This window comes from Rhea pennata, chromosome 3, assembly GCF_028389875.1.
Source record: "Rhea pennata isolate bPtePen1 chromosome 3, bPtePen1.pri, whole genome shotgun sequence".
NCBI classification, from domain to species: Eukaryota; Metazoa; Chordata; class Aves; order Rheiformes; family Rheidae; genus Rhea; species Rhea pennata.
The window spans coordinates 44133018-44160528 of record NC_084665.1 but is presented as its reverse complement, the minus strand read 5'-3'; the positions used below and the strand labels follow the sequence as shown (position 1 = coordinate 44160528).

Sequence of the window (27511 nt, the reverse complement as noted above, 5' to 3'; positions counted from 1 at the left end):
TATAATTGTGTACTCCAAACATTTTGTTTTTTGTCAACTCTCCCCACTTGTTTGTTCTTCCTCCCTTTCTCAGGATTTGCACAGTAACTGGCACACTAGATGTAAGAGCAGCAAGCTTTTTAAAAATTTCTTTCCTTTGGCGGGGGGGGCGTCATCATTATTTCTTTCTGTTTCAGTTGGCCCAGTATTTGCGGTGGATGAATGTTTAAAAATACATATCTATATCTCTACATACACAGAGCCTTGTGCTATAGTCCCTCCTGTAGTATTTATGTTGTTATTGAATGTGGCTTTATCGCTGCATTGATTTGTGTGAGCTGGGAAATCAGTGGTGGAGCCAGTGAGGATTCAAGGGCGGTTAGTAAGGGGAGGACTTGCCACTGGCTAGGTTTATCTAATGCAGTCAGAAGTTGATACAAAGAAGAGGTGGTGCTTCGCTAATTTAGAGAAACAATGTTTATAGGTTTTTCCTTGCATTGAGAGCTACGTGGTGTGCAAAGATTCCTGTACCTCTGCATCCCTCCAAAATCAAGTTAAAGAGCTTTGTAAGAGCATTTGCCTTGAGCGCTGCAATGAGAAAAGAGAATTTAAAATAAAAAAAAAATGCTTACACTTCAGCAGACAAACTAAGCACAAACACAGCAGATGCCTTTTCATTAGTCAAATATTAAGTGACGGTGCAGGGATCTTGATTTTTCACTGTTTTCTGAGTGGAACTTTTCATTTGGCAGTTTAAGAAAATTCTACAGTTAGGATCATGTGCTTGGTTCCCTTTCATGTTACTGAATAGTAACAGCAGCAATATCAAGATGAAGTAATCGCACTATGTTGAAGATTTCTTGGTGCAAAGAGATAACATTTGGTAACAACTGCTTTTTTACAGAATAGTATCCAGTTATTGGAAGTTCAAGAAACCAGAACAAAACAAAACCAAATAAAAAAAATCCTGTAGATTTTCTTTTTAGAGTAACATTATTATGCTACCTTCAAATAATAGTAATAATTCTGTTATTGTGAAGCACACCTTTTTAATTTATTGTAGTTTACATAAGAGTTTTAGAGCTACTGGTATTAATGCCTGATAGCATTATGAAAGCCCAGCCAGTGAGTCTGTGGGGAAATTCCTGTGGTGAACAATTTCCAAATATCCTGGATTTTATGGGATAGCTGAGATCATATGTCATCTCGCAATCCTATGAATAACCCATCTATCAAGTGCTTCCAAGAAGGTGTTGATGTTAGATGCGGAAATACTTTCTTCCATTCCTTTTCTCAAATGAGGTACTTGCTCCAGCAATAATTAATTACCTTTCAATTCAGGAACATTTTATTGATTCTGAAGGGAATAAAGTGATGTAAGAAGTGCTCTGTACCCTGTTTGCCATGACTTCTGGATTTGACACAGAAGCGTATTAATGAGTAATTGTCACGGGACTACTGCCTATATACCTGAAACTGTTCATGCCAAAGTCAAGTAAAAACTGCTCTTGATGGCTGTGGGACTACAGTCAACTTCTCCTCAAGGGCAATGCTGTATAAAAGCTTGTTTCTGGTCCCACATTAACCTTGGCAATAGGCAGAAAGCCCTGTATTGAGTCAACATGGATGTCAGATTTATTGCTCTGTTCCAGCTGTTTCTTTGTGCTGTCCACATCTTAAGCTCCTTGTCCTGATTTTCTTCTGCCTAGTACTACCTTCCCTTTCCAAACCCTGGAACCCCCACTGGTAACAACATTGATGGTTCTTTAGCAAATGTGTTTCTTACTTGTTTTTGTGATGTACTCAATGTTGTATCTTATGTATGTTTTTTATTATTATTATTCCATTTTTGATTATTCTGGGGTTAAGACCAAAGGCACATAGAAATGCTTATTATCTTGTGATGGTTTTTCATTTAACAATCACAGTCTATTCTATTTCACTGTAAGTCACAATAAGCTTGAAAGTGCAATGTTTTTCTCCAAAGCAACTAGCTTTACTTAACCAGATGATCTAAAAAGTTTACAATATTTTGTCAGATTGTCTTGACTTTGCTAGGCCATTTCCTAGAGTGGTATTTTTTAAATTTTATTCTGTTTTCTTCTTTTTAAAAGTCATCCCAATGAAACTTGTGTGTGTTGGAATTAGTTTTTTTTTTTCCCTTCATAGTCATATAATGAATATTACTTACCATTTGAAACTCACTGCTTTCTAGATTGTTATGAGAAAATTTGTAAAAATATGTTTTTTTTCAGTGAAATATGGTCCAAGATTTTGGGCTCATTTTGTAGACACTGTGGATCACTGAAGCTCAGCTGTAATTCAAACTAAACGTTTCTGAAATAGTAATAACCTTCAACTCTCTCAGATATTATAATGAAAAACACACTGTTCGCTTGAGAAACTTTTAAAATTAAACCAGATAACCTCTACAGAGAAGTAATTGCTTTTAGTTCGAATTATAGAAAGGTGAATGAGTTCCCCAAGACTGAGCAACAAGCCAGCTGATAGAATTAGGAAATTTTTACGTCTAAGGTATTAGTTGATCTGACTTCCTGTCCATTCCTGAATATTGCTGGTCCTGTTACTTACTGAAGGTTTCAAGAGAATGTTGCTAGCATCTCTATACAAATATAATGTCCGAGTCTCTACTCATTTGATTTGTATTGGCATTACTGTTCATGCTACTGTTGTTAAACAATGTCCTCAACAGACTTAATGTTAGTAAAATAGAAAAAAAATCTTTTAAAATTTTGGACTATTTTTAGACTGACATTTTTAACCTCTCTTAAACATTGTGAAAAGAAAACTCAATTTTGTTTGATTGGCATTCCATTGAGTTTTTAAATAATCACATGGAAATGGAAATTTCAAGAGATAAGTAGATCCTTTTTGCCTCATAGTTGAGTCTTTGTCATGTGCTACTGTGTCACCTTTGGTACTAGGCCAATTGATTTCTTCCTTTATAAAAGAGTCCCAATTTCAGACAGGAAAAGGCTATTTAAACTGTATTTGATAGGTTTCTGCCAAAACACTATCTGATCTCAAAACATTGGTATTCTGTAGTGAGATCAGAGTTAACACTGGCAAGGTAGCCCCTGTAGCTCTGTGAACGTTGAATGTATTTGTATGTTTCTATAATATGTAGCACCAAACAAATATTTCTAAGTAGTAATAGAGGTTTTAGATTGAGAATAAAAAAAAAAAAGAATTATTAAATGCGGACACATGCACTTTCAAGGAAAAAAACATGTATTTTGTTTTCTGTTCAATCTTATTTTTATTTACTATACATGATACTTCTGTTCCTGTACATTGAAAAGTCAGGCTATCAGTTTTGCACAAACTGCAGACATAAAGCCTTCATGTGTGCAGCCATATCATTTACATACAGCATGAGTAATGGCAGCATTTTAACTATTTTAATGTATATTTAAGCAAATATATTCCAGTATATGCATCATATCACTGGAAGCTAAAGAACACAGCATCTTGACACCCTGAACCATATGATATGCAATGTGTATATTTGTGGGTGCATTATCTGTATAAATGTTTGTGTGTGCTGGCGTGAATTTGTGTGCATAACAACAAAGGTGCTTCTCTTAGATTTTATACGAAGAAATCTGCGTGCCACTTCTATAATAACCAGCAAGATACCTCTTGCAATCAATAAGTAACATCAGAAAAACAAGATCCCTGACAACACCAACATTACCAATATTTTATTTAAATTAGATCACTACAGTCAGGTCATTACAGAATAAATGTAGAAGTCTGATAATCAGGATTATTTTAAACCTCAGTATGGCTAAGATTTTTGAAACAGTTTTTATTTCACTTTGAAATGCATAAAATATTTTCAAAAGGAACAAATCTTTCAGCCCATGTGATATGATCACATTGTTTGATTTTGCAGAATTTTGCCATTACTTGTATTCATTTTGTGATTTCTATTTAGGGGAGTGAATAAAAGCCCTTCCAAGCCCTTCCAGTATTACAACTGGAATATATTTCATGGCAAAGTTATTCTTGAATTCAAAGAGGTATACGAAAAGCCAGAAGATTAGTTCACCATAAACTGATCTGTATGTCATGTTAACTTGAGACTTGTTTCTCCTGTTGTTCTGAAAAATGTTAGCTGGTAAGCGGTTAAGAAAAATAGAGGTGGAGAAATATTAAAAAGAAGGTAAAATGGCTGAAAAAAGAAGGTGAAATAGCTGAAAGGACATTTAAAGTGATATGTTCAGCTTGCTTAAAGTCAGAACATTGTATGATGGATTCTTGAAATTCTTTCCTCAGTTTATCCTTTTTTTCTCTTTATTTTCCTATTCAACTTGGCCAAACTGCTGCTGAGGCTTTCAGCCTCAGTTTCTATGTTTATATCTGATTTTAATATAGGCTTATATTATTTTAATTAGTCTGCACATCTTTCCTGGAAAAAAAAATAATAAAACAAGAAAACTGATTTTAGTATAACTTAGGGTCTAACCCAGGCCCTAACCTAAATGTAATCTAGAAAAGCACTTTCATAGCCTTTTTTTAGTAATGTCTGTGATGAATCTAAATAGATCTTCCTAAGTGCTTGGCTGAAAGAGGACTGTAAATTTTGCACCTTTATAATGTTATGCCTTTGAAACTAGTGGTCAGAATACTTATCAGCATATTGATCATATGATCAAGTATAATACAATTTAATACTGTTTATTTTTGGTCAGTAAAATGAGACTGGAAAAAAACAAAGGTTAAATACCACTGAAAGTTTCCATCTGATATGTACTGTAATTCAGGATTAAAACCTTTTTTCTTCTTCCAAGTATATCTCCATGTTTCAAATCAATATTGAAGAGATCATTTCATAAAGGGAAACATTTAGGTGCTTATTGAAGTACATACGCACTTCAATGCAAAACGTACTCATATATTTTCCTGAATTTTCCTGAATCAAGCTTCTGGTGAATTTTTTTGCTTTTCACTTTTTTGTTGTAGTTCCTGTTCCGTGCCAGCATTTCAGAAGATTGTGGTATTGCAGTTTTTATTCTGTTGCTTTTATGGAGTAAAACTGATTGGCTAGACATATAGGAGAGATTAAAGATAAAAATTTCTATCTGGCAAGCATGAAATAATTGATCTCAAATAAAATTAGAAATATTATTTTTAAAATATTGTGGCTTATTTAAACCATAGGAATAGTGCTATAGATGATTTTTACTGGAATTTTGACATAAAAAGAAATGTCAATAGCTGTTTATCTTTAATAGCCCTATAATTTATTCTGTAGTCTTATCCATAGAAATGGCATAGATGCATCTTTGAAAGGTTCTGGAGAACTGGAGAGGTGCCTGAGGACTGGAAGAAAGCCAGTGTCACTCCAGTCTTCAAAAAGGGCAAGAAGGAGAACCCAGGCAACTATAGGCCCGTCAGCCTCACCTCCATTGCTGGTAAGGTGATGGAACAGCTCCTTCTGGATGTCATCTCCAGACATATGGAGGAAAAGAAGGCGATCAGGAGTAGCCAGCATGGATTCACCAAGGGGAAATCCTGCTTAACCAATCTGATAGCCTTCTCTGATGGAATGACTGGCTGGGGAGATGAGGGCAGAGCAGTGGACAGTGTGTACCTTGACTTCAGCAAGGCTTTTGACACTGTCTCCCATAACATCCTCCTAGAGAAGCTCAGGAAGTGTGGGTTAGACAAGTGGACTGTGAGGTGGATTGAGAACTGGGTGAAAGGCAGAGCTCGGAGGGTCATCATCAGTGATGTGGAGTCTAGTTGGAGGCCTGTGGCTAGTGGAGTCCCCCATGGCTCAGTACTGGGTCCCATCCTGTCCCATCCTTATTCATCAATGACCTGGATGAGGGGACAGAGTGCCTCCTCAGCAAGTCTGCACATGATACCAAGCTGGGAGGAGTGGCTGACACACCTGAGGGCTGTGCTACCATTCAGAAAGACCTGGGCAGACTGGAGAGTTGGACAGAGAAGAACCTCATGAGGTTCTACAAGGGCAAGTGCAGAGTCCTGCACCTAGGGAGAAATAACCCTAGGCACCAGTACAAGCTGGGGGCTGACCTTCTGGAGAGCAGCTCTGCAGAGAAGGACTTGAGAGTGCTGGTGGATGACAAGCTGACCATGAGCCAGCAAGGTGCCCTTGTGGCCAGGAAGGCCAACGGTCTCCTGGGATGCATTGGGAAGACTGTTGCCAGCAGGTGAAAGGGAGGTGATCCTGCCCCTCTACTCAGGCCTGGGGAGGCCTCATCTCGAGTACTGTGTCCAGTTGTGGGCTCCCCAGGACAAGAGAGACATGGAGCTACTGGAGAGAGTCCAGTGTAGGGCTACAAAGATGTGATCATCTTTGATGATCAGATGAGGGCTGGAGCATCTGCCCTACGAGGAACGGCTGCAAGAGCTGGGCCTCTTCAGCCTGGGGAGGAGAAGACTGAGGGGGGATCTTATCAATGTGTACAAGTACCTGAAGGGAGGGTGTCAAGGGGACTAGGACAAACTCTTTTCAGTTGTCCCATGTGACAGGACAAGAGGCAATGGGCAGAAACTGAAGCACAGGAAGTTCCTCCTGACCGTGAGGGGGAATTTCTTCCCTGTGAGAGTGACGGAGCACTGGACCAGGTTGCCCAGAGAGGTTGTGGAGTCTCCTTCTCTGGGGATCTTCAGGGCCCGCCTGGATGTAACCCTGTCTAACATGCTCTAGGTGACCCTGCTGAGCAGGGTGGTTGGACTAGATGATCTCCAGAGGTCCCTTCCAACCGGAAATACACATGTGGAATTAAGAGGAAAAGCATTTTATCTTTCCCTATGTTACAAGAAAGTGTAGTTACTTATCCTTTGGTGCTGCGTGCTGTTGTTACCAAACATTATGTTCATGGGCGCAGGAAATAGGGTGAGCTAATATATTTTTATTAGTCACATTAATTTTCAAAATTTTTTTGCTTCCTAATCCTACAGTTTTACTGAAGCTTCTCGTTTTAAAATTCCCAGGCTTTGAACTAGTGAGTCCAGTAGCTTGAATGTGTAATCATTCATGCCTTTGTGTACAAAGAAACCTCTGATCGTGTTTCTGTTTATAAATATTCCAAATTGTAATTTATATTGTTTATAATTCAGCTCTAATAATGTAATTATAATAATAAAGTAATGAATCCGATCCCTTATAAATATAGTTATAATAATCAATTTAGCAATATGTCCATAATTATCAGTGTAATCACTATCTATATAATTTCCAGTCTGTTAGGACCTTCACTCTTTTTTTTCTCTCTTGTTTCCTTCTGTTCACCTACTTGAAAAAAAAAATTTTGACTTTGGATTTGGAAGTTCAGATAACAGTTGAAAATATTTCACCATTAAAAAGAATCTTCTAAATATTTCTCCAATTTGCTTATGTTTTTATCGCCTTTCCTTCAGTTGCCTACTTTACCAAGCATTAAAATGATGTATATTTTCAAAATGTAAAAGTGTTTACAGTTTCCGTTTTTTTTGCCAGGATGCACATTCGGAATACTTGTACAAAGCCCTAAATGGGAAATTCCTCACATTTAATAGGTGACGTGTATTTGTTTTGAACAGCTCCGCTGTTGTCCTCTTTTCATTAGCTGTTCATCGGCTTCTCTTTCTCAGTCTGTGACATTTTCCTAGGTGAACGGATGCTTCCCATCTTCACACTTCAGTGTGCAGAGTGCAGTACTGTATATACTGGTGTAATTGAAGTAGTGATGCATTAACTGAGGGCTTTTTAGCATACTGTTTTCCCGTGGAGAATCAGAAAAATGATTTGAAGCTTTATGTAGTTTGATATTAACTGTCTACCTAAAAAATGAACTGAAGGGCCTATTTCAGCAAAGCACATAGGTTCGTCATAAGTTTAGTGCTTTATTTTATAAAGGGAGTCAGATGCCCAGCATTCATTCTGTGTCAGTAACAAACTATGCTAAATCCTCAAAATCACTTGTGATTTTTTGAGAATTTGAGAGTGCAGATAGCTGTATATTGGTTGGGTTATTTTAGGGTATTTTAAAAATTATTTTAAATGTGACAGTTAATTTGAGAAGTATTTTTCATTAATTTGATTAAATCTTTTGTATTTTTAAGTGCCTATTTTTGTCATAAACAGGAACCAGACTAATCCAGTCCTCACCTTTGTGTGTAGTGCAGTATTCATGCCCACCAAAATAAAACAAGAATGTGAATCATGGATTATTTCTAAAATGCTGCCAAGCTCATACTGCTACATTTTATAAGGAGAACATTATGTTTTATAATTTATTATTTTTTTAAAAAAAACTGAAGTAACTATCTGCCAAGCACAAGTCATATATGCTTCCAATTAGTGGCTATAAATTTTCTCTCTTCTTTTTCTCTCTTCTTTTAAATTAAATGTGGCGATTTTCTTTGGGGCGGGGGGTGTGGGGAGTTACGTGGCAGCCTGCAATAATTTGTGCTTCCATCTGGCCTTTCTGCAGGAGAAAAGGTGATGCAGGATGATGAATTCACGTGTGACCTCTTCCGCTTCCTCCAATTGCTCTGTGAAGGGCATAATTCAGGTTTGTGGGCAGGCTGCCGGCCAGTTAAGTCAGGGGGATGGTAACCAAGGTTAAAAGCTCTTCGTTGCTCATGGTTTGGCAACTTTCAGAAAATATTACGAAAGGTGGTTTAAGCTGCTGGCCTGTAAGTAAAAGCAAAATATTTATGTGGAATTGTGGAATGCAAGTTTTCTTTATTTTTTTATCCATTTAAACTTTGTGGAGAAAATAATGGTTTCCAAAATGATGAGTTTTGGATCTTGACTTGTTGGGAAAGGTAAATTATAGAGGAAGGTGAGCATGGTTTATAACTTCTAGTCAGTGATTGAGAGGAAGAGTAAAATAGGTAAGCCTTTTAGTATATTTATCATGTCTTGGTATTTGTAGACTTTGCGGTATGCTATTTGTCACAAATGGCAGTTGGAATTTTGTGCATCATTACAAGGACATACAGGAGATCTTTGTGGAAGTAGCATGTTTTTAAAATACGAAATCAAGCAAATATCAGTCATTACCTTAAGCATATTTTCATTATTAATTATGTTTCCTGGAAGTCTCTGTGTACAATTGAAAAAAAAGAAAAAGATTTTTAGCTGTGGGACTTATTTATGACTTTGTAATCAGGAATTTATAATAATGGAACTTAATTTTGCTTTTATTCAGCAAAGTGTAGACTAGATCCAATTCCATTAGTATTAATGGAGTTCTAAAGGTGTAAAACTGGTCAGAAGTAATGCCTAGTTAAAGTTTTACAGATGAAAGAGATGATAAAAGTTCTGGCTTAGGGTTTTATTGACAGACTGATGTCTGATCTCCACAAAGAAGTGCTAAAACTCTGAGAGTTAAAAAGTTTATTGCAATTAAAGCATACTTGTAAACAAAAAAGATTTTCCATTCCTTTAAGCTATACCTTCTTAGATCACATTTAATCAGGATTAGTTTGAATACGTAATTTTTTAAGGGTTTGACTTACTTATAAGTAAATATAAACTCAGCTTTTGTTTGTGTTTTTAGATTTTCAGAATTACCTGAGAACTCAGACTGGTAACAACACAACTGTTAATATTATCATTTCCACAGTGGATTACTTATTGAGAGTTCAGGTACATTAATTTATACACTAATGAAGTAGATGAAATTCGTTACTTAGATCTGTGCAACATTTACCAGCACAACTTTTTATTTATTTTTGTCATAAGGCAGTATGTATCTACTTTCTGTTTTCTTGTACATTTAGTGTACAAGCCATCTCACCAAAGTCTGGCTCACCTTAATAATGCAGTAAGAAAGAAAGCCAACTTTTTCCATGTAGTGTTCCTTCTTTTATATTTTTCCTCAAGAAGAATATACCTGCATTTTCTGATTGTGTTTACATTAGGGAAGCAAGATCAAAGGCAGATGTCTTGTACTTGAAGACTCTGAGTTTCTTAATTTCTCTGGAATTTCCTTCAGTAATAAATGGTTTGTTGCCACAAAAGTCCTATTTACAGTAAAATCAAACTTTACCGGAGACACACACTGATTTGTCACTACATTTGTCCTGCTCACTGAAACCCACGTTTCTGAAGAGAAAATCTGTAATTCTTTACTGATTACAGTTCTTTAAATTTTGTACTGTGAGAGTCAAAGGTGGTGAAAGCATGAAAGACTGATGTCAAACATTATCTGAATGTGAAAATATAATGGAGTCTTTTAACCAACCAGGGCAGGTGGAAAGTAGATACATGCTATGTAAGCAGTAAGCATCAGTGAATAGGAACTCACTTGAACTGCGAATTGAAATAGCCAGTCGTTGATTGAGATGATTCTTTGGCTGTAAATTCTTTTGTATTGCTCAAGTTAAGGTTCAACCAATTGCTTTTTCACCCACGTTTTTGTCTGAACATGGGTCTATTGTATGGACAGTCATGTCATGACATGAAGTGTAAGAACTGTTGCCTAATACAGAAAAAAATAAAAGCAGAGGCAAGATTAAAAAACATTTAACCCTCTAATTTGAATTCTTTTCATAATCTTTAAGTATGAAAACATCACATTGTCACAACTCGTTACAGAAAAATAAAAAAAAATCTAATTTGTTTCCTGAATGAAGTAAGTGAAAGACACAAAAAATATTTCATGATAAACAACCTATATTTATGTTTAAATAAATAATATTTATTATATTTAATATATTTATTTTTACCTATTTCTCTTATCTCTCATCCACAGCACTGTACATGACACTTAATCTACTATGTTTGTTTTAAATTTACCGAGTTAAATTTTTCCTTTAGCCTTTTATTTGTTGTGTCTAAGAATTCTAGTCTGTGAAAACTGATCTTTTTTAAGTTGCTGCTATTACCAATGCTGCTGCTTAGCCTTATACATGCTCTAGAAGTTGTAGGAACACTAGTAATAACAATGACTAGAAAATTGGTTTTTTGCATTGCTTATTTTGTTGAAACTTTTATTAACTTTTCTTTGGGGTAGACAGAAGGAAGAATCATGCAGAGAAAGGAACATTTATTCGCACTAATGACTAGGTGCCAAGCACAAAGTATAAAGAGAGATTGTTTAATGAACAGCATACAGCATTGCAGTACCAGTGAATACTCCTTTTCACAATGCAATTGCTTGCACTTCTAAGAGCAGATACCAACAGATCTAAGCTTTTTAAATCTTAGATTTTGAGATTTTTTCTTCATTTCTGTTTATTCTGATTCATGCTGATTTATCTTGAGATCAAAATATAAACATATATATATATATATATAAATATAGTTCTTGAAATCATACTTGAGAATCTTTGAAGGATCATTTAAAACTACGTATTAAACTAACTACTTTTTAAAATTCTAGAATACTTATTTATGTAAACTAAACACTTTTCAGAAGTATATTACTATCTAATGTTATTTTTATTATCCTGCAGAAGAACCAGTTAAAGGCATAATCTGTTTGTGCTTCTCACACCTGTTTTTAGGAATCCATTAGTGATTTCTATTGGTATTATTCTGGGAAGGATGTTATTGATGAGCAAGGACAGCGAAACTTTTCCAAAGCCATCCAGGTTGCAAAACAAGTTTTCAATACTCTCACAGAGTATATCCAGGTAAATGAGTTTCATTATAATTTTACGGATTTTTACAGAAATTCATTGTACTTCTGGCAGAAAGATCTAATGTAGATAGATGTAATATCAACAGAGATGCAATGTAGATACATTTATATAACTGTCACTACTCTTTTGGAACTTTAGCAATTTAGTCAAATTTACAGTTATGAGAATGAAAAGAGCAAGAACTGGCAGGACTTGATGAACACTATTGAAAGGTTAATGAGGAAATTAAATGTCCTGTGCTATAAGAAGGCTTTGGGTTGTGTGCAGCAAAGAAAGAATGTGTTGTTCACTGAATGATTTATTTCAAAAGTCTTAAAAAAACATTGTTCCATGAGATTTGTCCATACTATGCTCTCAATAATGAGGTAAAGGTCTTATGAGAAAACTTTCAGGATTTTATAACTATTTGTCTTTTGTAATTATTAGCTAATAAAGATTTTATTCAATGTCATTTCAGTCATCCAAAGATCTTAAATTCATATACTTCAGAATTCGGAATGTTTGGAAAAATATTTCTTTAGTGCTGTGTTCTAGAACATGTAGGATATTCTGGGAAAAAAAAAAAAAAAAAAAAAGAAAGGATCCTGCTTCTCTGATCTCTTACACCAATGCCACATCAAGCCTTTATAAAAAGTTTTCTGTTTTACAGTCCAAAATAGAGAAGAATTGGTTTGAAAGTTTGTACCCCTTCAGCACTTGCAGCTTAAAGTTGCAAGAAGATAGAGTTTTGGTGGTTCTGAATTAGTACATTTGTACTTAGTTGGCTAAACCAGACAGACTGTGAATGACTATTAGGAATTGGCATTGCTTGAGTCAGTGATATTATGAAATAGATAATGCTATGTATGTGTAGTTTTTCTTAGCAGTTTCTGAAGGACAAGCCCCAACTGTGCACTACCTCTATGTCTTCCTTCCTGTTTTTATTGTTTCTTGCAAACAAACCCTGCTTTTCCTTTTTTACCACCTGAACAGGGACCATGTACTGGGAACCAGCAGAGTCTGGCACACAGCCGGCTGTGGGATGCAGTGGTTGGTTTTCTTCATGTATTTGCCCACATGCAGATGAAACTGTCCCAGGTATCTTTTCTTGCTTTTTCCTTTTTAAGTTACTAACGTTTTAGTAAAGATCAATTGACTTGTTAATATTTTTTGAGTCATGAATAATAGAACAGTCAGTAGTGGAAGTATGAGGAAAAGACAAAGAGGTGGTCAAATACAGCAGAGGGTATAAATTTTAAAATTACAGTGGACATGAGTAGCAGGTCTGTAATAGGATTACTGACAGTACACATGAAACCAGTTACAGATAAATGAAACATGTTACCTGAGTTCAGAAAAAGCTAGCCAGACCCTATATTTTTACATCAAAGTTCTGTCGCCATTTTTTCTGCAATTTTGCACGAGTCTTTTACACAGAAGCTGTCTTCCACATTTAGGTGTCTAGTTCAGTGAAGACGTCTAAGCCTCTAAGACACTTTTCCTTTCAGTAGAGAAAGAGGACATCCGACCTTAGAATGGGTGTGTTGCTTTTGAATGTTATTGCTCTTTTCATGGGCTACAGAGGTAGGATAGGAGACTGTCAGAGACAGCTCTTTAGAGGGCTAAAATTAAACGAGAAGAATCCTACCATTAAGCAGTATGTTTTTTAGCTTAACTTTTAAAGAAGAGTGTTCAGTATGCCATAGTACACATCTTTAATTGAGTGCAGAGATCCTGAATTTTTTAAATAATTTGACATTCTTGGAGAAAAGTGTCATAAGCTTGAAAATGTTTTTGTTGTTGTTAAGTGATACAACTCTGAAGGCTATGAGGTTTTCAGTTTTTACTGTTTGAATCCATTACAGATCAAATATCCATGTAAGTATTTTATGAATGTGTTACATAAATGAAAATAGTCTCCCTCAAAAGATTTCCTTCCCAGCCCTTGGGACTTTATTGTTGAAAGTAAATTGATCGCTTAGATCTCTGAACTTTGTCAGTGATACAGGTATGCTTCTCATTCCTTATGGATGGATAGATGTCTTCTTCCAGACCTTGGCAACATAGTGAAAGCTGTTTCTCTGGAATGATCCAAAGAACAGCAGTGGATTTCCACTGATGTGTATTTCTAAGTGTATACATATACTATCATAGTTACCAGAATATTAGCTATTTTAAGAATGGAAAAAATAGTTAATGGTTGGGTAGGCCACAATAGTGACTACTGTGATTTTTTCCCGAAAGAGCAAGGCAGCACAGACACAGAAAGTGGTATCTGAACAGTTATAGAGAATAAGTCAAGTGCATGGACGCAGTGTATTGATTATAAAAGGTGATGTGACTGCTGACAAGACTTTGTTTCAGAGTAATGACGACTTTGTAGTGCCCAGAGTGGCTTCACACCATGTCACAGTTACTGAATCTAGAAAATAATGATACTCACCCTGTCACTTAAGAGATACAAGCAGCTTTCCTCAACAGCCAGATCCGCAGTAGTACACGGAGTTACTTGTGCTGTTCTGTGGAATGACAGGAACACAGTTTACTCCAAATGTATGATAAATAGTGATGGTGTCTTTCGCTTGCCTAGAGATCAAGCTCTTGGCATCTGGGATCTCATTTGGTGAGCTAGCATAACCTTGAGCATGACCAGAATAGAAGTGAGGGTTTTTAATTTAGAAATTAAATTTAGAAATTTCTATTTAAATAAACAAATTATCCAGACTATAAGCACCTTGAAGTAAGAAGTTTTCTAAAGAAGACTTGGAAGGAAAATCAATTAGAGATGTCTTTACAATTTCAAATCATTTTTGTTTTCAATACAAGATACAAATTGTCTAAAGTACACTGAATTTGTTGTGTTTACTACTGAAGCCCAGCAATGCTTGAGTAGGCCATAGTGACAGCAAGATGCTGAGTATTACTCAGAAAGAAAGGAAGGAGTCAGATGAACATATTATCTCGATAGACTACAGGATGAGAAGATTCTTAGGCAAAATAGTAAATCTGATCAGTTGAATAGGATAAAATATGGCTAAAAGAACCAATATTGTCGGTTATTTAAGGGTATATTAGTGGAACTTTATTGCTTTTAATTTTGAAATTGTATTTCAACTTTTCTTTGTCCCTCACCCCCTAAAAAAGGTTCAGCAGTTAATAATGGAATCCATCATTTTTCAATCATGTTACACTTTGTATGCTATCGCCATTCTTGTTGGTTTTATAGGACTTTACAGCTGTGAACCTGATTACACTGATAATGGCATTATTTTAGGTAACACGAAACATTACAGAGACATCATAGAATCATAGAATCAGTCAGATTGGAAGGGACCTCTGGAGATCATCTATTCCAACCCCCCTGCTCAGCAAGGTCACCTAGAGCATGTTACACAGGGTTGCATCCAGGCAGGCCCTGAATCTCTCCAGAGAAGGAGACTCCACAACCTCTCTGGGCAACCTGTGCCAGCGCTCCGTCACTCTCACAGGGAAGAAATTCCCCCTCACGGTCAGGAGGAACTTCCTGTGCTTCAGTTTCTGCCCATTGCCTCTTGTCCTGTCACACGGAGCAACTGAAAAGAGTTTGTCCCCATCCCCTTGACACCCTCCCTTCAGGTACTTGTACACATCGATAAGATCCCCCCTCAGTCTTCTCCTCCCCAGGCTGAAGAGGCCCAGCTCTCACAGCCGTTCCTCGTAGGGCAGATGCTCCAGCCCTCTGATCATCTTCGTAGCCCTACACTGGACTCTCTCCAGTAGCTCCATGTCTCTCTTGTCCTGGGGAGCCCACAACTGGACACAGTACTCGAGATGAGGCCTTCCCAGGGCTGAGGAGAGGGGCAGGATCACCTCCCTTTCACCTGCTGGCAGCACTCTTCCTAATGCACCCCAGGATATCATTGGCTTGGTACCACAAGGGCACCTTGCTGGCTCATGGTCAGCTTGTCATGCACCAGCACTCCCACCCAGGTCCTTCTCTGCAGAGCTGCTTTCCAGAAGGTCAGCCTGCAGCTTGTACTGGTGCCTGGGGTTATTTCTCCCTGGGTGCAGGACCCTGCACTTGCCCTTGTTGAACCTCATGAGGTTCCTCTCTGCCCAGCTCTCCAGCCTGTCCAGGTCTCTCTGAATGGCAGCACAGCACTCAGCTGTATCAACCACTCCTCCCAGCAAACTTGCTGAGGAGGCACTCTGTCGCCTCATCCAGGTCATTGATGAAGAAGTTGAATAGGATGGGACCCAGTACTGAGCCCTGGGGGACTCCACTAGCCACAGGCCTCCAACTGGACTCCACGCCACTGATGACGACCCTCTGAGCTCTGCTTTTCAGCCAGTTCTCAATCCACCTCACAGTCCACTCATGTAACCCCCACTTCCTGAGCTTCTCTAGGAGGATGTTATGGGAGACAGTGTCAAAAGCCTTGCTGAAGTCAAGGTACACAACGTCCCCAGCCAGTCATTCCATCAGAGAAGACTATCAGATTGGTTAAGCAGGATTTCCCCTTGGTGAATCCTGTGAGCTGGATACACCAGTTATTGCTTTAAAGATTTTCATCAACTTCAGTTTTCGCTTTGTCTCTATTAAGTTATTGGCTTCTAAACTAACGATTCAGTTATATGTTTGATCCTGTCAAAAGTCAAACATTTAAATATATTTATATGGCATAATCCCCTTTCGTTCTAATAGCCTCTTAATTTCTAAGTCTTACTTTCCAGGGTGGAATCTGCATGTAGATATATAAATGTCAAAAAGTCAATAAACATATAACATACTGTTTTCATTATGTAGGATTCCAGTCAAATTGAATTATTGAAAGAATTAATGGATCTTCAGAAGGATATGGTTGTCATGCTGCTGTCTATGCTGGAAGGTAGTTCAAATTTGTTTTGAAATTCTCTTTTAGAGTTGTTTTGCATTTTTTTTTTTTACTTTTCTAGATTTTCTTCATGTTAAAAGTAATGCTTCATTTTCCTTTCAGTTTTTAATTTGCATTATCACTTATGAGAGGAGTTAGTAGATCGTAAAGTACATGGAAGATTTATATTCAGTAGGTTAGATTATATGAATTCTGAATGTCAGAATTATGTAAAAAGCTGGTCTGGCAGAAGTTTTATTTTGTTCTTATGACTTTGGCTTCTCTTTTGGCTTTGGAGAAGTTACTTGCGAAATAGAATCCTAAATTGTAGCTAGTGAACCATTTCTCAGTGTTATTAACAGCATTATTGTATTGTATTTGTATTGGTAATGATCTTAGCCATAAAGAACAAGCTTTGATTTAGCCAGGCACTAGGTTCAAGGTCTACTTTAACTAATACCTTGCAATTACAGTTTTGCAAGAATACCCAAGAGAACATGATCATTGCAAGAACTATTACTATTTATTCATCTATCTTGCATAGTATCATATTAATGCTCCTGAGAGTAGACCACCAAGACTTACACAAATATAGATGACACAAATATCTATTTTTCCTTTTGCATCTTAGAGGTACTGTATCATATTTATTTTCTTGAGTAAACTGGGAAGACAGCAAGTGCAGCAAGGATTACAGTGATTGCAGTGTAGCAAGGGTTGCGACTGCTGCTGCTTGGCTTGTAGACAGCCACTGGAAGCAAAGTAAAATACTATGTGTAAGCTGCAGTCTGTGAGTGAACTACAGAACTATTCATCCTAACTGATGTGATACTAGTTTTGTCTATGCCACGCTACAGTAAAATATTTGTGGTGTTAGTCTTAAAAGCTGCCTGGTGGTTAATATGTTATTGAATTTAACAGACATCTGTCTGTATGATCTGCTAATTCCTCCTTGGTTTCCATGGTTTTTCCATGCCTAAGGACAGTATTTTTAGTAGAAGATTTCTAATTTACAGCTGACTTTTTCATAGGAGAGAGCTAGTCAACAGCTTTTCACTTTTACCATGTGATTATTTCACAAGTTGTTATTAAACACTTTTCTTTGCCAAAATGTTTGCTGCCATCAATATCTTTGACTCATTGTCATCATGTCTAGGTAATGTTGTGAATGGAACTATTGGCAAGCAGATGGTTGATATGCTTGTGGAATCGTCCAACAACGTGGAGATGATTCTGAAGTTTTTTGATATGTTCTTAAAACTGAAGGATTTGACTTCCTCTGATGCATTCAAAGAATATGACCCTGATGGTAAAGGCATAATTTCAAAGAGGGATTTTCACAAGGCAATGGAAAGCCATAAGCATTACACTCAGTCTGAAACTGAGTTTCTACTATCATGTGCTGAAACAGATGAGAATGAGACCCTGGACTATGAGGAGTTTGTGAAACGATTCCACGAACCTGCCAAAGACATTGGTTTCAATGTTGCTGTTCTCCTGACCAACCTCTCAGAACACATGCCCCATGACACCCGCTTACAGACTTTTCTTGAGCTCTCGGAAAGTGTCCTGAATTATTTTCAGCCCTTCCTTGGACGCATAGAAATCATGGGCAGTGCAAAACGCATTGAACGAGTTTATTTTGAAATAAGTGAGTCAAGTCGGACTCAGTGGGAGAAACCTCAGGTAAAAGAATCAAAGAGACAATTTATATTTGATGTTGTAAATGAAGGAGGAGAGAAAGAAAAGATGGAGCTTTTTGTTAATTTCTGTGAGGATACCATCTTTGAAATGCAACTGGCTGCTCAGATCTCTGAATCAGATCTGAATGAAAGGTCAGCAAGTAAAGAGGAGAATGAGAAAGATAAACCTGAGGAACAGGATCCTAGAATGGGGTTTTTCTCTCTTGTGACTATGAAATCAGCATTAGTAGCCCTCAAGTATAATTTACTCACTCTTATGAAAATGCTCAGCATGAAGAGCCTAAAGAAGCAAATGAAAAAGATGAAGAAAATGACTGTGAAGGACATGATCTTGGCTTTGTTTTCTTCTTATTGGAGCATTTTGATGGGCTTACTGCATTTTGCATGTAGCGTCTTCCGAGGCTTTTTTCGCATTGTGTGCAGTTTGCTACTTGGAGGAAGCCTAGTAGAAGGAGCAAAGAAAATCAAGGTGGCTGAGCTATTAGCTAATATGCCAGATCCCACTCAGGATGAGGTGCGTGGGGAAGGAGAAGAAGGGGAGAGGAAACCAACAGAAACTGCCTTGCCTACAGAAGACCTGACAGATTTGAGAACTTTATCAGATGATAGTGATCTACTCTCAGATATATTTGGTTTGGATTTGAAACGAGAAGGTGGCCAGTATAAACTGATCCCTCATAATCCAAATGCTGGTTTGAGTGATTTATTGAGCACTCCTTCCTTAGTTCCAATGCCTGAGGTGCAGGAAAAAATACAGGTAAGTATATATATTTTTTTCTGCCATATGGTTTTCTTTCCAATATTTTAAGTACAGTCTTGAAACAAAACTTGCATCTATGTTTGTTTTTTGTGATGTGTTTTTTAAAGAATCACATAAAATCACTAAAGTTTAGCCCTCTCAGGTCAGAAACTTGAAGCCTCACTGCCTTCACTAGGTACATATATTTTTTTTTGTTTGCTGTTAAATCAGTATTAAAATGCATCTTCAGAAATGTAAATTGAAAGATCTTCCCTCAGTGTGTCGTTAAAAAAAAATCCAGTCATAATGTTCAGTACTTTGTATCCTTTGAACTAGGTTTTAAGACTGTGTGCTATATAATAGTGCCTAGGTACTTTTCTTTTATCTTTGTCCAGGAGCAGGTGAAAGAAGATGAAAAGGAAGAGAAGGAAGAAACCAAATCTGAACCTGAAAAAGCAGAGTATGTATTACTCTAAGCTCTGATCCTACGAACTGTGGTTTGTTTCACTGAAGGTTCAGCTCTTTCTCCTTCACCTTTAAATATTTTGTCCATTCACATTCCACATTTATGATTTTTTTTTTAATTCATCCTCATCATCGGCGGGCATTTGCAAAGAAACAAAATGAAAAGGAAAATGACATCACTCAGAGATTTAATGAATTTCCTTCTTCAGCAGCATACTTTGTAATGATGATTTAGTTTCTTTTAGCTAGAATTTACAGAACTTGTGAGGTAACTTCCTGCCCTTCCTCACAGGAGTTAAAAGGTTACTTGACTACAGTTCCAGAAGGAAGTCCTAGGAGGTAGCATGTTATACAAGACACATTTATTTACAAAGGCGTAGTTGCAGTGATCTCAGTGTTCACTGAGAATTTTGATGGAATTAGTATATTTTGAATCTGCTAAATTAGTATTTTCTGAGAGGTAAGTCTTCTGTTGGACAGAAGCTCGTATTCATCCATTTGTTTAAGGTATTCTTGGCAAGTGTGAAAGCTAGAAGAAAACCTCTTAAAAATCATAAGGACACTTGGGTTTTATAGTGCAATTATGCATCAGTGGTGCTTGAATCTGTTTTGCCCATTCCATTTTTTATTACATGTTTTGAGTTACTTGGATTTTGCAAAATCATATTAGTTTGATATAATTTTGATGAATTACTTTAGTAGTCTTATGTCTTTCTGGAGAACAAACATTTGTTAAATGATAATTTTAGTCTTTTTAAAGCAGCTTAAAATCTCGCATTAACTGTAGTAGTTCAGAATAAAAATAATGAAAGAAAAAAAAAAGGCTTGAATTTAAGTAGCCAAAAGTATGGCACTCTGTCTCCTTATTCCTGGTTCCTGCTGTATGGTTCCTGTAGCTAAAATGTCACTGTCCAAATTGCAAGCGGATTCCTTAGTTTCAAGCTCTGTCCTTATTGCCCTTCTGGAATGGCAAAAACTTCTTTTTAATCAGTGCAGCAAATTTCCAAAGCAGCCAGTACAACTTTCTGAAGGAGTGTCTTGCTGACTTTTGAAGCTGACTCTTGATTGCAGTGCTTGAATTCTTGAGTTTCAGTAATACTCTTTGTGAAGAGTGCAGTGCTTGACACTTGTTAGCTACCCTGAAACAGGTCCTAATATAAGTCAAAGTTTCAAGTGAAAGTTTCTTGAGTATATTCCACTAAGAAGAGAAGCTTAAGAAATCAGTTATTCTGTTTGTAGAAAGATACAGAGAAATGAATAATGTAGCTTATGCTTGCCTCTCACCCTCGTTTGGCTTCAAACAGGCTTCTGTGTTCCTTTCATCTAGCATCTAGCATGTGTCAGGTCAAATTAACTTCCAAGAAAATTCGCGGTTCCTCGGATCGTATGTTTGGAGTGGGTAACCCACTGCTAACTTTGGCTTTCTGTAATCGGGGCACGTTATAATCACAGATAAAAATGCTGTCAAACCTTCTTACTCCTCTCCCTACCTGGAGTGGGTACTTACGAAGTCCTCAGCTGTTGGGCAGAAATGCAGAATTTGAATCTGGAGACTTGGCTTGTAAATACAAGAGGAACTGAAGTTTTCTGCAACCTATTTGAGAACCAGGTGGTTCAAGTGCATGAGGTGAGAGGGGAGCTCTCCACAAGCTTACAGATATTTTACTGGGCAAGTATTAGCTGCACAATTAGGAGGCAGAGCTTCAGGTAATAAGGTTGGCATATTCTTGATTGCCTGCCACTACTAGTTAGCATCCTTGCTTCAAGATGGCAAACCAGTAACTGTAATTATCTGTAGACTTACTATTGCCCTTGCTAATGCTTTAGGCTGAAGTGGGATAATTCTCCTTGTTAACCATGTGGGCGCACTGCATGAATCATGACTACTTGAGCCTCATGAGATGATGTTATTTTTTCCTTATGGAACTGACTATAACTTTTTGCTTGTTAATTTTATTAATGTGATGTTCTTTTGGCTTCATTTGTGTCCTAAGAGGAGAAGATGGGGAAAAAGAAGACAAAGCCAAGGAAGACAAAGGAAAACAGAAACTAAGACAGCTTCATACTCACAGATATGGAGAGCCAGAAGTTCAGGAATCAGCTTTTTGGAAAAAAATCATTGCATATCAGCAGAAGCTTCTTGTAAGATGTTGTGTTTAGATGTGTAAGCTGTTGATGGTGTTAAGATTTTGGGAGGGATGTGCACCACACGCATTCTACCAACCTGAAGAAGACAAGTTTGTGTCTAATAAATCTCACTCATTTTTCTGTGCACAGTCAACCTAAAAAAGGCCTAAAGGCAAAAACTTAATGAGAGTGATAGAGGAAAAAACTCCAAATAATTGAATAGACAGAATATTAATTCTGAGTATGACAGTTACTGTTGAAAACACAGGCCTTCAGAGATGCTTGTGCATCACTAGAAAAAGCCTTGCATTCTTATCTTAAGGTAAGTCTTGTCCAGTCTGGAATTTTCACAGCAGGTTGAGAACCTGAAGGATTTCACTTCCCCCGAGAGGCGTCTTTGGGAAGTGATAAGCACTTAGCCTAAATAATAGGTGATAATGCTTAGCCTAAAACTTCTTGGAATGCCAAATACAAATATTTTAAGAAAAAAATGTTACAGATTTTCATGAAATAGCAAATTACTGTTTGAAAACCTTATCCTCCTAACTACAGACAGTAAGATTAATTAAAATATTATAACTGTATTTGAGAGTTTTGCAGGAGCATACAGTATTTTTGAATTTGCTGTAGAAATAGTTTTTACTAGTCAGGAGATTATGCATATATTCTGTGAATCTAGACAAATCCAAAGCAAGAAGAAATCACTCTTTTATATAGTAGTAGATATAGTTGTGTGGGGACAGACTACTTCTAATATGAATAATGCAGCAAAACTACAAAACTGCTGCCACAGTTTTAATAGGGAAGTAGGTGTTTAAATTTTGCTCTTGAACTCAGCATGAAGTGATCTAATCTTGCAGCAGTTATGCAAATTGCGTTTATTTTTTTCTTCTACTAGTCCCATTTAATAATTTCTAACTAGTCTTCTAAGATTTGGCCTGAAATGTGGGCAGATTTCCAGGTAAAAGAGAAAAAAATATTGAAAATGTATGCTGGAAAGGTTTGTGCATTGTCAGAAAGAGAGGCAAGGCAAAACGTGCATTTCTACAACATTTTTTATAGCATTGTAATGTTTAGTGAGGGAAGCTCTTTATTCATGATACTTAGAGCACAGGTGAAATTTTGCTGATCTAGTAAAAATGTATTTGATATTGAAATAGTAAAAAGATTTTAAGATAAATATAGATACTGACATTTTTGTTTCTTGCTAAAAGTAACAATTTACAAAGGGGGAAAATGCATATGCAAGAATATAGAGGTAAAGTGAAGACAGAGGTACACATAACACGGTTCAGTGTTACTGTTACATTGTGCTGTCTTTGTGTTGCCGCTGGGTATTGAGTGGATGTAAGAAGCCAGTAGAAATCCTTCCTTTCTTTCTGCTTGGGGTGGAACAAAAGGTCCTTTATTGCACATACAGAATATGAGAGAATTTGTACAATATATTACTCAAAATGCTTGATTATTCTTTTTATTTTTATTATTTATAATCCTGTTAAAAAGCTCCTTAAGGGGGGAAAAACCCTTACATTAAAAAACGTAACACCTTTAAAAGGTAACCTCTCAGAAAAAAAGAAAAAGAAAGCCTGTCTTCATTTGAATATGCATGATTATGTACAGATTTCATAGCGATATAGCTGTTTATTAAATGTATGATGTGGGGCACAGGAAGAGAAGTTGTTATCTGGGAAAATGTATTTGCAAAATTGGGATTATAGGTTATGTGTGTGAGCTTTTCCTGATTATTGAGTGTAGTACTTTGCAATGTTGATTTTTATGGTTATTTAATAAATAGAAACAGATAAATAGAAATGATAAATAGAAAGATAAAGATAGACTATAGGTATTGAACTTCTTGAAGGTGAATCGTTGGGAAGACATTTAAAGTCCAGAGACTTTAGAAATGTGAAATTTCTTTAGAATAAAATGTCCCAATTAACAAGAGGAAATGACTATAAATTTACTTTAATACATAAATTTCCTTTGTAAATGTCCTTTAAAATTTAAGTATTCAAACAACTTTAGACTGGAGGCTTGGGCAAGAACCATACTGGAACAAGATCTCTCATGGAATTATCTGTGCTTCCATTTTTATTTTTTGTTGATTTTTGATGTCAGAAAGAATATAAAAACGTGAAAAATATTTTTAAGACAGAGTTTTTAAAGCAATCTTCTGACTATGTTAGGCCTGTTTAATAAAAAGATTAACTTGATAGTTTTCCTGTTTGTCGTACACTGTGAACCTACCATGCTAAATGCTGAAGCCATGTGGGAAAACTATTTTTTTCTGATTGAGACTAAACATTCATCAACTTTAGGTAGTTTAAATTGTTATATAATAAAAAGTTTCCTAACAATTTTAATAAGTAACTTGAAGATCATGCTATCATTACTATGCAAACAGTATTTATGTTTTGTTTCTCTTTTCAGAACTATTTTGCTCGAAACTTTTATAACATGAGGATGTTGGCGTTGTTTGTTGCTTTTGCCATCAACTTCATCCTGCTCTTCTATAAGGTAAATTTGCCATAGTGTAACTTTTCAATTCATATTGTGAAAATCAGTTTCATTGTATGTTAAGCTGCCTAAAATACCACTGATAATCTTTGGCAAAGCCTTTAGTACAGTTATTACAACTCTAAAATTATCAGACTTGAATCAATTTCTGGCAAAGCCTTACTGAAAGACTTACATGTGGGAATGTTGGGCATTCACTGAGCTTCTTCCAAGAAGGCTATGCCCTTTCTTGCATTAGAGGTGATAAATTTAGTATGGACCAAATTTGCTAGCATGGAAACAGAATTAAAAAAAAGAAAAAAAGGTCATAGACTGGTTTAACAAGGTGGAATGGTCTCTGTGAAGTAGTCTCTGGAGACATTTTTCTGCAAAAATTCTTTGCTCATGATTGCATCAACCTTGATATGATTTTCTTCAGTTCTGCTACCTAGCTTGTAGCAGTGTGAAACTCCTGTCAAAGGCATATAACCACTACATTAATTGATTTGAACAGGTCTCCACCTCTGCTGTGCCAGAAGAAAAGGAAGTTCCTGTGGTGCCTGCTGGTGAAAGCTCCAAGTTGAACAGCCTTGAAAGTGATAGCAACAGGGTCATTGCAGTGCATTATGTCCTGGAAGAAAGCAGTGGCTACATGGAGCCCACACTGCGGATTTTGGCCATCCTACACACAGTCATCTCCTTCTTTTGCATCATAGGATACTACTGTTTGAAAGTAAGAGACGCTGAACATTGTTTTCTTTCTAGCTCCCAGCTTTGTTATCCATTGAGTGGTATAGACTATGACATTGTTGTAGCAACTTTGCTTAGGCAGGTTGAGGGACTGCGTGAAGAAAAACTGTTCTGTTAGTTTTACCTACACAGAAAATGAATTAGGAGATAAGTTTGTGAAGTTAGGAGCTTTATTTGCTGGTCTGGTGTTGAATCAAAGATCAGCATTTGCGCAGTTACCATGCTAGGCAGACAACTGGGGCAGTAATCTGTATCAGAAACTACTTGTGACTTTCAGAGACAAACAGGGAATGCATGTGGCCAGAGGGAGCTGGGTGACAGCATCCACATTGCTTGACTGTCAGCTCGGTAATTTGAAAAATGTGCGGTACCTTGGACTACCACTACTGCGTGTTCCTACTATAGCCCATGCCCACTTTTCACGTTTTGGCAGAAACTTAAATCTCTTTAACAAGAAGGTCATCTCTGTTAGGTAAAAAATAAGGCTGCCACCACTGATGGCAGAATCTTGCCTCATTTAGGCAGACCAAATGCTATAAATCCGTGGAGCCTGGAGGAGTGTATATGGAATGTACTTTCCTCCGTTTTTATGCTCTTACCCAGGCAAATACTAAATGGCATAGTGCAAGACAGGATACTAAATGGAGTGGACATCTGGTCTGATCCAGTACGGCTGCTCATTTGTCCTTACAAGTATAATTTCTTAGTTAAGCTTTTATATGGGCCTCAATATTTTTCCTTTTCTTTTTTAATGGAGAACACTCTTTCTATGCCAAAAAAAAGAGACAATCTACAAGGCAAATGGTCATCATGCTGCCACATTAAGTGTTTCATTTGTACTACTTTCAGTGTCTCTGCAGGTCAATAATACTAAAACACATTCTCCTGTTTTACTTGTTGGCGTGCTACGTAGCATAAAAGCTCAGATGTCTGTATTTTGAGATTTCCTCTTCTTCCTAGCTTTTCTGACCTTTATGCTACTTTCCCCAGGTTGTTTTTCTAAAATTATGTTTATTCTCTGACTAGAAATGGAAGACATCAATATCATTATTTCTTATAATGAATTGCCTTTTTTCCAATTGTGAAACACTTAAGAAAAGGCACATATGGTTGCCTTTTTTTGCTCTAGATTTTTTAAAGGTTTTAATATTATTTTCATTTTAGCCCTTTCACTTTATTAGCTCTAATAGCTCCATGGCACTGTGAGACTATTTCTTTTTGAAGGAGCCATTGTATTTCAACAGTGCAGTACACTGTAGTTGTATGTCTATGAATGATCTGGTCCTTCTGCATCTATCTCTTCATAATATTTTGGGCAGTAGCCAAGTTGTTTAATGGTATGAAATACTACTTTCATTCTGTTCAGTTTTTTCACTTAATTTTTTCTAACATACATCTCTTAAAAGTTTTCGGACATGTCAATACATTTTAACAAATTCCTGGTATGATTATATTTCCAACTGCAGGTTCCGTTGGTTATTTTTAAGCGGGAAAAGGAAGTGGCAAGGAAATTGGAATTTGATGGGCTGTATATAACTGAACAGCCCTCAGAAGATGATATTAAAGGGCAGTGGGACAGACTTGTTATCAACACACAGTGAGTTTTTACGTTGTCTCTGTATAGCTTTGCAGTAAATTATTCTTCAGTCTCTGAAGTTATTTAGTTGACCATCAGGCTTGTTAGAAGTGAACAATTATGGCTATATTTTCAGCAAGGGTGCACAAAATTTCAGGCACTTGTTAATGTTTAGTATCAGTTTTAGTCGCTTCTGTTCTCAAGCTTTTGCTTTAAAATAATTTCTGTTCCTTAAAGAGAAGATTGCTATGAATTTATTTGGCAAGCACAGTGATCGAAGAATCGCAAAACCTTTGAGGCGAGGAGATAACTCTGGAGATCTTCTGGTCCAACCCCATGCACAGGCAGAGTCTGCTAGAGCAGGTTTCCCAGGACCTTTTCCAGTCGGGTTTTGAATATTTCGAAAGATGGGGACTCCACAACCTCTCTGGGCAACCCTTTCCAGTTTTCTAACCACCCTCACAGTAAAGAAATGTTTTCTAGTGTTCAAATGGAATTTCTTGTGCTTCAGTGCCCATTGCTTCTAAACCTGAAATTATTGTGATTATTGAGTACTGCTGTCAGATAGAGAGTGAACTACACTTTGGATCCTTTTAGTGTTTCTTGAAGACTCTTCCTCATGGGACTGTGTGGCCCAGCTGCACTTTGAACCCTGTCTCCAGGCATCAGTTCTGCTGCCATTTCCCAGTCAAGTTACTTGCTCAACTCAATTTGGTAACCTTCATTGCAGAGAATTCACAAACAACTAGCTGATGATAGCAGCAAAGAGCACCTTTGAAAAAAAGCCAGTAGTTAATTCTTGTGTCGTCTTATTACTTGCTGTGTCTCTTCACAATCCTCTAATCCTCTAAAATGTTTTTTTTTTTTTTTTCTATATTTTTTCAGGTCTTTTCCAAACAATTATTGGGACAAATTTGTGAAAAGAAAGGTAACAACTTATTTTTAAAAATGTACTGGAAATCAAATTAAAGTTTTAATGCAGATTTATTTTCATGTTTGGAGAAACGTGGACAATACTTCTGTGAAATATAATTTTGATCTACTGTAGATTACCACTTGTACCATTTTAAATGGAATTCCTCACTCATCTTATGCTTACAACTACTTTCTTTGGTCAGTTTGGATATTTATTCTTTCTAACTTGTTCCAGATGCAGCTTATTTTTTAAATCTGAGAAATTTTGAATACATTCATGTAGTTCTGTGGA

General features: G+C 36.7%; 1 protein-coding gene across 5 annotated transcripts in view; it reads left to right on the top strand.

Moving 5' to 3' along the window:
* Window positions 1–27511, top strand: part of RYR2 (ryanodine receptor 2) — a 444114-nt gene that overhangs the window by 393156 nt on the left and 23447 nt on the right. For all 5 annotated transcript variants that reach the window (XM_062572155.1, XM_062572154.1, XM_062572153.1 and 2 more), the window contains 12 exons: window positions 8454–8534; window positions 9528–9616; window positions 11479–11607; window positions 12589–12693; window positions 16382–16463; window positions 17605–18908; window positions 19286–19350; window positions 21350–21497; window positions 23913–23999; window positions 24493–24711; window positions 26195–26325; window positions 27190–27232. In XM_062572155.1, coding sequence (XP_062428139.1) covers window positions 8454–8534; window positions 9528–9616; window positions 11479–11607; window positions 12589–12693; window positions 16382–16463; window positions 17605–18908; window positions 19286–19350; window positions 21350–21497; window positions 23913–23999; window positions 24493–24711; window positions 26195–26325; window positions 27190–27232 — 2483 coding nt within the window. The remainder of the gene's footprint in view (window positions 1–8453; window positions 8535–9527; window positions 9617–11478; window positions 11608–12588; window positions 12694–16381; window positions 16464–17604; window positions 18909–19285; window positions 19351–21349; window positions 21498–23912; window positions 24000–24492; window positions 24712–26194; window positions 26326–27189; window positions 27233–27511) is intronic.